This window comes from Centropristis striata, chromosome 1, assembly GCF_030273125.1.
Source record: "Centropristis striata isolate RG_2023a ecotype Rhode Island chromosome 1, C.striata_1.0, whole genome shotgun sequence".
NCBI classification, from domain to species: Eukaryota; Metazoa; Chordata; class Actinopteri; order Perciformes; family Serranidae; genus Centropristis; species Centropristis striata.
This window is the reverse complement of record NC_081517.1, coordinates 35,495,904-35,508,284: the sequence shown is the minus strand read 5'-3', so window position 1 is coordinate 35,508,284 and position 12,381 is coordinate 35,495,904. Positions and strand designations below refer to the sequence as shown.

Here is a 12,381-nt window from a genome sequence, read left to right as displayed (position 1 = left end):
CTAATGTGATTCTGTTTGGGCAGCCCAAACATTTACTTCAAGCTGTTTGTATAGCTGTTCACCTAAAGTAAACATTAATTTGCGTAAATGTTTGTATACTGACAGTGCGGTAATGTGAGCTGACCTGCATATATATATATATATATATATACATATATATATATACATATACATATACATATATATATGTATATATATATGTATATATATATACATATATATATGCAGATCAGCTCGCCAGACTTGAATTTCCATGTGTATGTGTGCATAAATGGTCAGCAATGTGTCATGTCGTCCCTGTATGAGTGTAAATGTTTAACATTACTGGTGTTACCGATGTTGTGCACACACCTGTCCCTCAGTGATGTGTCTCCAGCTCTACCACTGTCCACTCCCCCTGTGGGGAGCTCCCAGTGGCCTCTGGGGAGAAACTACTAACAGAGGTGACTGTGGCAGAGGGAGGGGTGAGCGGCGGCAGCAGGCTGGGCCACAGGCTGCTCTCCAGAGGGCTCAGTGTGCCTCCAGCGCCACCTGGCAGCAGCAGCAGGGAGGAGCAGCCGTCTCTGTTCAGGAGCAGGGTCTGATTGATCAGCTGCTGGACTATGTCCACCTTCTTCCCCCAGTCCAGGTCCAGGGGTGGCGGTCGCTCTGGAGACTCAGGGGGGCAAGGGGAGGAGCTGTCTCCATCCTGGGATGGGTTGCTGGAGGTCTGAGGGGAGTCTGGGAGAGGAGGAGGAGGAGGGCTCTCAGTGGATGGCGAAGAGTCGCGATGTTTGTCTTTATCGGATGTCACCCTTTCACAGTCGTCGATCTCTTCGTCTGATGTATTTTGCCTGGGCTCTTTTTTCTCTTTAGTGGTGTTGAGCTCCTTTATTCCTTCTTCTTCCCCTTCAGCCTCCTCATCGTCACTATTCTCGAGGGCTTCATAGATGGTGCAGAGGCCAGAGGATGGGGACAGCAGCACTGTCTGACCTTTATTTGACTGCTGCAGTTCTTGTTGCCACTGCATGATTTGCTGCCTCTCCTTCAGCTCCTGTTGTTGCTGCTGCAGCTGCAGCTCAAGGTCTCTCCTCTGCTTCAGCTCCTCTTCTCTCAGTTTTTCCTCCTCTTCCTTCTTTTTCACCTCTACTTGCTCTCGCATCTTCTTCTCCAGCTCCTCTTTATTCCTCTTTATTTCTTCCTCTGCTTCGTCTTTCTTCTTCCTCTGCTCCTCTTCCTCCCTCCTCTTCCTCTCCTGCTCGGCCTCCTCCAGCGGCCTGCTCTGCTGGTCCCTGCGCTGCTGCATCTCCTGCAGCTGCCTCTGGTGCTGCTCCAACCTGCGGAGCTGTGGGCTCAGCGCCTGCTGGCCGAAGCTCCTGGGTGGGAGGTCAGCGCAGGTGAGCTTTGGCGGAGTGACGGCGGCGGTGAGAGGTTTGACGAGGTCGCAGTAGGTTCTGGGGTAAGCCGAGTGATCGCGGCGGTGAGGGTGCGGTAGTGCAGTGAAGCCTGTGTGTGAGAGGAAGCGGGAAGGAAGATTACAGTAGCGTGATGTTATAAAACAGGTCACAGGCAGCAGGACAGTCACAGCAGTGCAGTGTGAGTACAAGCAGAAGGGTGTAGAGGGAAAGGGGGCGGCTTCAGAGGCTTTTACTTGCTGAAGGAATAGTGGAAGCATTGTAAAGCCAAGCCCAAAGGTCTGCCAGTAGCCTACAGCACCAAACTGACTGACAATTATTTGTGGTTTTGTACTTTGAACAAGGGACAGTGGGACATTGTTTGAAAGCTGAGCAGCAGTGACAGATACAGCCTGCTAAGTATTCAGAGGGGTGGAGCTGTGGTACTTATGTAAAAACGGTGAACACACCAGAGAATAGTGACCCAAGGTGAGGTGACTGGGGGTGGTGGCTGGGGCGAGAAATTTGTGCAGAGAGCAAATGTGCACTTTTTTTTTTCCAAAATGGAATCTTTTGACAAAGAAAAAAAGACACCCAGAAAAGAAATATTTTTCGCAAAAAAAAAAAAAGCAGCCAACTTCCTGTATATGCAATCACTATCAACTATGGTGAGACATAAGAAAAACACAGATAGGCTTACTGTGAGCTTAAACCGTCGTCACCTGTGAGTTTATAGTTAGTCAACCAGTGATACATGCAAAAGCTCTCCATGCATTTATAGACATCCAGCATCACAAGAAAAACCAAAACAATAGCTTGGCTTTAGAAGGAATAGAGTTATGGTTGGGCACAGGGTTCGTACTGCTTTATAAAAAGTAGAATTCAAGTACTTTCAACATACCTCAACCCAAAATGAAGCCTTGAACGTTTTATATTGGTCAAACAATCAATGTATTCTGACACTTTATTTTAGCAGCTGTTAATATTAACTTTGATTGCATGTCTTGATCTTCATTAATTAATGCTTTCAACTCCTAAATCCAGGTCTTATAAAAAACATCAGTTTATAAAACAACATGTTTAAACTTAGTGCTAAAACTTCAGCATTTCCCTTTATTCCATTTTCCATGTGTGGTGGGAAAGAGGATGTGCTTTGTTTTTTCTGTTTATTATCATATGAACAAAGTCCATTATTAGCTTCCTTTTGATGCCGACTTTGTCTCTTAAACACATGATTTGTATGTTGAAAATTAAGCAGTTTTCAATGGAGGATATTAAAACTCAAGAATATGCGTGGCCTGGAAAACATATCGGTTAGAACCAAGCAGTTTTTCAGACTTTCCAGACTTTTGTACGAACCCTGAAGTTTTTTTCCAACCAAGTACATCGAGTTTTAGAGCCAAGCTATTTGGCTGACCCTCAACAAACCGATCCAAAGAAATGTAATGAAAGTCATTGTGCAACAGTGACATGCATAAGCATAAGTTAACATTAATACAGCGCTGTAGAACAGTGCAGCAAGAATGCTAATAAAATATATATATATGTATATATAGTAGAAAAGAGCTAAGACAGCAACACACCCACAGTGGACTGGAGGGAAATAAAAGTAGGAGCAGAATGAGCAGGATTGGGTTCTTGGCTGGACGATGAGATGTCAAACTTCTTCTGCTGCTGCTTGAGATGCTGAAGTTGATCCATGGAGAAGCTCTGGTGGCGTGGATGATGAACTCGTGGTAGATTCATTCCAGTTATTCAATTCTTCAGACCGGTGTCGCCTTTGATGTCGGGCATGGGTTCCACTGTCCATTGTGCCCAGTTTTTAAAAGACAGGCCAGAATATATGAATGAATGTCTGTGTGACTGTATGGCAAGAGTAAAGCAGCAAGAGGCTTTAGGCTGCATGTGTGGCTGAGTGTCTGCAATATCATGAGATGTATAGCACCACTGGTAAATTATTTGACATTTCTAAGATCTGTCGTTGTGGTGTTGGATGACTCGTCTTGCACACACATCCACCTACAATAATTATGCCACTCCCGAGTCGCCCATTTCAATAAAACTGTACAGTGAGAGAGTACATACTGGTAAAAATCTAATCTTTATTTAACATTTTAAAGTTTCATGACTCCAAAAGATGGATAAACACAAGAGAAAAAGATGGGGTACAATTTAAAGTGCAAGAAGAGCTGAGGAGTGATCGGGGATAAGGAAGATTGCCGTTATCATAAGGTAGGAGAGCGAAATCAAAGAGGAAGATACAGTCAAAACTCGTTGACAGTGATCAGTTTTGTTCAGTAAAAAGTATAAGGATAAATACACATGTTACAGTTCATTCCACATTTCTTTTTTGTTATGCTCAATTTTCTTGTTTTCCCTCTTTAAGAGCTGTAAACAGACAAATCCATGCCAGTTCAGGACACATGATTCTGTGTTAAATAAAACAGAAACCCAAACCCAGGCACGCTCACACATTAGCAGTAAATAGTAGTAGCTATTGCACATACAGGAATTTAAGCCATATACTCAACATGGAAATGTTATATCAGAGGGAAGTGCCACTGCTGTCCTCTTTTTAGGTCTTCCCTTTTTTTGCTCTCTGTTTTTTTAATGTGTAATTACGTCCACCCCCAGATATTTCAGGACAAACACTGACGACAAGAGCTACAACAGTGAGATATTGTGGGTAGGCTGGAGTGGGGCCAGAGGGAGTTAAGGGACATAACTTGGGCTTTTAGGGAGATGATTAACTATACATTACCTGCAAAAGAGTTCTCAGTCTTTTCACAGATAGCAGAATAGTAGGGAGGCTGGATGTCATCTGGGTTTTCCTCTGGTTGCTGCAAAGTGCTCACTGTTGACGAAGGGTCGTGGGCTTCCTCTGGCCCCGGCGCTTCCTCCTTGACAGGCTCACCAGACTCCGCTTCCTGCTTCCCACATTCGATGTACTGCTGCTCTGCAAGGCATGGCTCTATATGAGGCTGTGGCATCAGACAGGGCTCCTTTGCCTCCTCAGGCAGCTCCTCCAGGGAGAAGATGCCAGGGCTTTTGATGCAGCTCTCCCCTGTGGAGTGGGCGTTGGAGTTTGAAGCTGTGGTCATGGTGTCGAAGCCATAGGACGCCAACGATGTAGCTGAAGGCGGGGTGGTGTCTTCACCTGCGCCACCCTCCATGTCAGCCTCCTCTCCTTCTTCCACAGTGGACAGGCAGCGCTGGGCTGGAGGCTGGTTGTCGAAGATTATGTTGCTGAAAGCTGGAGTCTCCAAGGAATCCTCCAACTGCGCCTCTCCCTCTGTGTCACTTGCCTCGTCTTCTGTTACGGAGGTTGAGGAGGGGTCGGAAGTGGGGGCAGTTGCAGGGCCTCCCAGGACATCGTCAGCAGGCAGGGTCTCAGCTTCAGCTTCGTCTTCTCCCTCCCGGTCCAGGTCCGGCTGAGGGGAAAGCAGCGGGACTTGCACGTCTTGAGGCTGGAGTTTCCCGTCTCGGTTGTAGTCACAGAGCTCCTCTGGTGTGCTGGTCTCACTGCTCAGGGTGCTTGACAGAGACATTCCTGGAGCAGAGAGAGGAGCCGGGGCGAGGGTCTGCATTGGTGCTGGGCTGGACTGATTCATGTACATTTGGGCCCCTAGATCTTGTGGCTCATCTTTGTCAGTGGGATGATTGGGACCTTGTTGGTTTTCAGGAACAAAAGAAGCAGAGCCTAGTTCCAGCCAAGCTTGGGCTGGAGTCTGAGTGGGGGTCTCAGAGTCTGCTTGCCAGGGGTCTGCCAAAGGGCTCGCGGCCGCCGCTCCTGCAGCCTGGGATATGTGCTCTACAACCTCCTGTGGCAGAGGAGGTTCTGCCCAGGGATCAGCAAAGGGGTTTGGTTGGTCCCACTGAGCAGCGGGGGCAGCGGGCAGCAGAGGGGGAGGTGGGGGCTCGGCCACTCGGTTTAAGTTGTCCAGCCTCTCATCCTCAGCAAAGTCATCCTCATCTGCATTCCCGTAGCTTTCCAGCCCACTCTCCGTCACTCCCTCACTAGCCATCTCCACATCTTCATCCTCATCATCATCCACATCATTGTCATCCCTTGGTCTCTGTGGTTCATCTGCCCGCTCTGAACCCACATCCATGTCACACACCCGATCATCATCATCGTCCTCATCTTCATCCTCATCAAAGTCATTAGCTGGTATGTCAGGAACCTTCTCAAAGTCAGGTGAACCTGCTGAGGCCCCTTCCATGTCGATGGCTCCTTTGAGACTGCCGTCTCCCAGATCGTCCATGCTCTCTGTGCCCTCCAGGACACCAGGGGCGCTCAGTTCAGATGCACCCTGCTGGCTGCCGCTCACCTCCTCAGAGTCCAGCTCAGAAAGCAGGGCCCCACCGGCCCTCCAAGCAGACCCTCCTATCGGTCCAGCCGACCCGGGACGAGACTCCTCTGTGGGCTGTGTTGTTCCACTCATTTCAGACACAGAAACCAGCTGGCTTCCCTCCCTTTCTTCTTCATCCTCCTCCTCCTCATTTAGATTATTGGGCGGAACAATCAGAGAGATGGCATTTGCTGCTGCTGGGAGTGCTTTAGATGTGGAGGGGGTTTGGTCTGTTAAGAGGTAAACAGGCTCCTCAGATAGATTTGGAGGACATGCCACTGGTGGTAATGTAAGCTCAGCTGGATCAAGGGTCTGTTCCTGCATTAATATTAAGGGAGCACTGCTCTCGAGCTGGGGTGGAGAAGTTTGTGGTAAGTCTGCCTTTACAGGGCTTTGCGGAGGAGACGGAGCAGCTGCATGACTTTGAGTAGTCTCTTGAGGTACCATCTCTGGTGTGGCATCTTGGGCCAAGACTGGGGGAGGGACCTCTTCTGGTGTAGATGCAGCAAGTGATGATCCTTGTGGGAGGGACTCCGTTTGCGCTATTGCTGCTAGTTTTGCACTAGCACTAGAAACCCCCGTCTTCTTGGCAGCAGTGAAAGGTGGGACAGCCTGAGTGGGTTTGGTTCCACTAGGGGTGCTGCTCTTTGCCGGCTTGCTGCTGTTTGCAAGTCTGTTTGCTGGAGATCCAGGTGGGGTTCGACCAAGGGGCTGTTTGTTATTTGCAAGGGAGTAAACAGCAGCTACGGGTTTCTTTGTGAGAGTTGATTTTACAGGTTGTTGAGTTTTGGACTGTGACACCTTGGGGTCTGCTGCCTTCGCTGTTGTGGACAATTTGGAGGCAGAGTTGAGCTTTACGGTGGTTGTGGTTCTAGAGGGTTCAGGTTTTTTGGTAGTAGCGGATGCTGTAGCTGTTGTAGGCTTCTTGGCCACTGCAGCAGAAGGTGGTCGACCGACATCTGGTGCAAAGAGAAAAACAACAAACATCAAATCATCTGTTTGTCAATTGTAAAACTCTCTTCTTTTTTCCTGCAGGGACTAAAGTAACCCACTTCATTTTCAATATAAATCATGCATGGCTTCAGAAAAGTGTATCCTGATCAGAGCAAGACTTACCTTTCTTAGCAGCAGCAGCTTTGGGAACCTGTGTCGCTGTGGTCCTGCCAGAAGATGGTGCTGTGGTGACTCGAAAGGCTGCAGTTTTGGCAGTTGCAGTAGTGGAGGGCTTTACTGTAGCTGTGGTGGGCCTAGATGTCGTGGATGCAGTTCTAGATGTTGAGGGAGCTGTAGCAGGCCTGGAGGAAGAGAAACAAAAAACATGTATAAGTGGCACACAAACCAATAGCTCAATGTTTGTGGACTATTTAATTTGTTGGCAAGGATCCAAACATGACATCCGATGCCCTGCCTCTACATGCATTTACAAGCATAAATAATGACCTGCCCTAATGTAAACCACAAAAGCAATCTCAACAATGGGAACCCATTAACACAGCACCATCCATATATTGTCACACTGTAAGTTCTGCTTCATTCTCCAATCACTTCCAAGAGGCGAGAACAGGCAGTAATGTGAAGTATAAAATCTGAAGATGGAAGGGGAATGGAAAGCTTGAATTTGGGAAGTATGACAAAGAAAATAGGTATGCAGATGAGATGAAAACTGAGGCAGGAGCAGAGAGGAGAGAACAGAAAACAGATGGGGAAGGAAATTGAGGACACAGTGGAAGAATATAGTTAAAGAGGAGGAAAGTGGGATATACTAGCTTAAAACATATACAGCAGGTGGGAGAGAAGGGAAGAAAACAGTCTTAAAATTAATCCTGTTTTAAGCTCCTGGTGTACTACTCAGTTCTTCTGTGACACTGCACTAATCCACTCAATCACAACTGCAGTGACAACAAGCCAAAACTTCTTTCCCCACTCCCTCTTTTCTTCCATTAGGTTGCTCTCCTAGAGGACCAAAGTTATTCAATGTGTGCTCTGCCCTTAGAACAGATACACCGAGGAGGATAGCCTTCAAACACCTACAGTAAAGTCCATCTACACATTAAAAATCAGCAGGAAAAAAAATCTGGTCTGAAGTCACCATCCTGCTCAACGCAACCCATGTTTAACCCAAGTTCTGCAAGGGCCTAAAAGTCCTGAACCCTGCATTTTTAAAAGAGAAACTTTATTTTTACGTTTCAGCTGCAATGCATTTTGCATCATCTGGCAGACTTTGCCGTCAAATGAGGAGATCGCTCTGGGCGCTGGCAAGATGGAAGGAAGCTAAACCCCCTTCATCTACATATATGTCCCACACTGTAATAACACAAATCCTGTTGAGGTCAGCATAGTTTTGAGACCTTTCAGCAGTCTTGCAACACTTGCTCCATTATTTGTCCTTGGAAACTTGAAAATATGCAACTGTTGTCCTAGTATTTGTTACTCTGTTCAATGACAATAAAGTTGAATCTAATCTAATCTAGTCTAATCTGTCTGCACTGGAACAACCATGCAATCCACCAGATTTCCCCCAAAATTTGACCCTATGGCACAATAAAATAAAATATGTGGATGGGATATAAAATATAATATATAGAGGACATCAGAGGCTGCCAACTTTTTCAATTAATAGCCAGTTTCTTTAAGCAACATTTCATGTAGTTGTCTGGATCTTATGTTACAGAGGCAAAACTACTTTGTGATATTATGCAGTTAGGCTTCTCAGAGTTTACCTAGGGCCACATGAAGGCCCAATATCCAGTCCTTTCTACAAACAGTCCAGCTCTGAGCAGATCGACTGAAGCAAGCAATTAAGAAGTATTCCCATGTGCCAACACACTGTTATAGGATTTAATTTGATCAGTGAAAGTAATTTGTCAGTGACATCTGTGCACCAGGCTAAAAAGTTCAGTGATAAGAGCAGCAGTGACCTCCATTAAGATCTAAATGTTGCTTATGCTGTGCTATTCTAGAAATGTCTACACAATACATTTGTCATGTCAACCTCCAAGATTTTGACGTAGTCTGTGCTGCAATGCCCTGCTGCTTTGGCCAACCTACAAACAAAGTCAGTTGGTTAACTGAGCGTGTCGTCAGCCTCAGGCAGTACTAGTCATAATTTCTACCCTTGAACCCTAACTTACAAAAACAATGGAAATCCTCAGCACTGTACATTATAGGTTTACGACATCTGTTTCTTATACAAGTCATCAACTTTCACAGCAACCAAGAGCTTCATAAAACAAATGTAATTGCCTTTAGAAACTATGTGACCCTACCACCAATTACAGCAGTCTTTTTTGCGACTTGGTCTGCAGATGATGTAGACATGAACTGAAAGAGACATACTGACTTTAATGGCTTCCAGCAGAGTAGCATGCCTGCACACAGATGCCGCTCCCACATTACAATAGCCATTACAATGAGCATTTGTTTTCCCTCCCCGAGTTCAGATAACCACTGTACAGACATGCACTCATAGGGATATTGTAATTTGCTGCCATCAGACAGACGATTTGGGTTGTAATGTGAAGTGTAGCCCAAATACTGGGCCCAGACAAAGATGAAATGCCTTCAGAAAATGCTAGGTAATGGAAAATAAGGACATACAAACAAGACGAAAGAAAAGGGCACAGGTCTGAACTTTAGAGCAGAAAAACAATAACAGAAGTTGCATTAATTGAGTCAGTTTTCATATTTGCTCCTGCATCCAGGCACCATTTGCCCTTTGACATCTGAACATGCACAGTACCACTCAATTATAGCAGGACTCAAGGCAGACATAGTCTTCCCTCAAAGAAAGTAATTTGGTAAATTGAGAGACTGAAGGATGAAATTAGACAGAGAGACAGAAATGAAGATAAGAGTTAAGGGATGGGAATAAAGAGTGCAAGGGGAGGTCAGAGACACAATGTAACCCCGACCCATCCCTTCATTGTTTTATGATGAGTCATAACTCATCATAACCCAGTAAAGCCTTTACTTTGCACGTTGCCTGTGGGTGGTGGTTGTGTTGTTGGTGTATTAGTATGGATTACATTTCCTGCCAACAGAGGGTTGAAATCAATACAAATCACAGTCCAAAGGCAGGATGAGGGGCACTACAAAGCCATCTAAAGGATGTTAATGACCCAACACACTGTCCTCTTAAGGACAAAGGTCAGCAGAGGGACAAGTCACTGATGCACTTTATTGACTTTCTCTGTCATAAACATTTGGGAATATGGTCTGTAAAACACATGCAAATTACACACCCATGGTATTAACACACTAATTTTTGGCCAAGCAGATGTTGCAGCTGCTCAAAGTGTTAACATGAGCCAGGGTGGGGTTTTATTGACGCCACGCCTACATCCATTCATCCACAACTCTCTTTCCTCCTCTTTTTTTCTAAAAACACAGCTGGGATGCTCAACTCCCTTGGCATCCCCGCTCCTGTAGATTAAATTATTCTGTTTTAATCAAGCCAAAGAGACAGGGGAGGGCTTGGCCAGGAGGTACACTTTGATCCCTGCTGCAGCAAGTTCTTCTTACAAATAAAATGCAGCCATATTCTTCTGTCTTCGCCCTTTTCCCCCTCATCTCTTCAAGGGCCCCCTCCAAGACAACAAATGGAAATGGAGCACCCTAACAATACCTTGTTTGGCTTGTAAGCTGTCCAAAACCAGCTGCTTTACTCCTTCCTGAGAGGAGCACACATTCCTAAGGTTTGTGTGGGCCTACAGTTATCTCCTTGACAATACAGAGCAGAGGCCTGAATCAGCTCAGTGAGAAGTTGAGATGAAGTGTTGCAGCCTAGCAATAGTATGGCAGGCAGTGTTGGTTTTTATGAGGCCCTGGGCACCCACTGGCTCGGTGATAGATGCCATGGGCCTTTTCTGCTAGACAGTAATCCTGCTCCCTACCAAGTCTGGGAGAAATGACATTTTTATCTCCAATAGGACATGACAGAAGTAATCGGGAGATGAGAGAGGGAGAGAAATGGACAAAATGACAGGATTAAAGAGAGAAGAAAGTGTGTTGCGCAAAGCCAAGCCAATGGCAGGCCTGTGCAACGGTTTTGGTGTAATTTTGAATAATTCATCATTACAACCCATTCAGTTTTTGAATAATGAGGGGACATTTTGTCTCTGAAAGACAAAAAGTACCATCCACCAGCAATTCTGTCCATTCCCAATGGGGATCCTTTGAACATTGAAAATTGAAATCATCTTACCGATTGTTCAGCAACATAATCGCTGCGCTTCTCATGTTACACAACTGCTCTGTGGATTTCACAGTCTCTCTATGCAGCTAAATGATGAATGAGTTAGAAATATAGGGACAGCTCGATGGACGTTGGGCTCCAAGGAGAGCTTGAGGAGATCCTGGCCAGATGCCCAGCACTGTACATGCACAGACGGCAGGAAAAAGGGATGAGGGGGAAGAGAAGGGAGGTTGAAAGAGGGGGCGGGGTGGAAAAAGACTGATTGCTCAGTCAGTGCAAGGACACCATAACCCATTGACGGAGGAGAGGAGAGCAAAGCAGGTGGCAGATTTTACAACATTTGGCTTCTGCTGAAGTTATCAGGGGTTCTCATCGACCACATTGAGACAAAGAGGGGGGTGGGGGTGATATGTGTGAGGGGGAGGGAGGGAAAAAGACATTTTTTTTTTACGGTTTACATTTGACTGTCTATTATATCCTTCTATCAAACATTCCAACCACATATAAGCACAAATTATATTTCCACAAGCTCACAGCTGAACTCAGTCACCAAATCTTATTTGCCTTTCCAGAATAAAGCTCTGGTCCAAGTAAAATCGTTTTCTAAAAACCCAATACATTTCCATTTCTCCCTTTGGGCCAATTAACGTTAATATTTCATGAGGGAGGCAGGCCTTTACACTAGCCACAGGCAGTATGTGCTACTACACTTTCAGTGGCATACAGGCCTTACAGGCCACCGTTTACCTCAGTAGATCTACATGGAAGAGATTTACCAGCAGATACTTCACACACACAATGGTAATGTGCATTCCTGTGTGACAGTTTGGAAAACAATGTCTGCTGTTGTGTAGTGGCTGCAAAAGTACAATGAAGAGGCTAGGCAGCCACTGAGCAGGTAATTTGGTAGTTTACCAAATCCTTTAACACCATTAAATTCGGTTGCATGTGTTGCTATGGATTGTTGGTGCTATTGTTCTCAGAGTCATGACTAATGCAAGTCACTGCTTAAGCTGAGAGAAGGTTAGTCAGTGTTATTGCCAGAGAGCCAGCACGAACACCAGTAGTGACTGAAAAGCACACCACTACTGCTGTTCCTGCACAAAGGATTCGACACGCCACTGACTTTGACATCACATGGAGGTGGCACGAAATGCACGCTTTATCTGTCACAAGGGCAAACACCTGCTGCTGTTCTCCTGTTGTCCTCTCCTTGTCTCAAGCAGAGGCAAGAGCCTGATGGTCATGTCCTGGGGAGCGAGCCAGGAAACGGTCACACAGGGATGATGTGCTACTCTAATCACACTCCAACACTTGAAATGCCTCAAGTAAAATAAGTAAATGACCGGGTCAACTGTGAAGTTCTACAGCCAAAATGATCATTTTTCGAGCAGCACTTTCAGTAAGTTTAGTCAAACTAGAGCCCCCTCTATCCAAACCACAAGCTCAGTTTGAGAAGGAT

The 12,381-nt window shown here is 45.9% G+C and overlaps 1 protein-coding gene across 1 annotated transcript in view; it reads right to left on the bottom strand.

Annotated features, from left to right (window-relative positions):
- Positions 1-209: 209 nt before the first annotated feature.
- Positions 210-12,381, bottom strand: part of prr36a (proline rich 36a) — a 29,461-nt gene continuing 17,289 nt past the window's right edge. The window contains exons 4-6 of the mRNA XM_059340173.1: positions 6,842-7,020; positions 4,135-6,684; positions 210-1,485 (exon numbers count right to left, since the gene is read on the bottom strand). Coding sequence (XP_059196156.1) covers positions 359-1,485; positions 4,135-6,684; positions 6,842-7,020 — 3,856 coding nt within the window. The 3' untranslated portion in view covers positions 210-358. The remainder of the gene's footprint in view (positions 1,486-4,134; positions 6,685-6,841; positions 7,021-12,381) is intronic.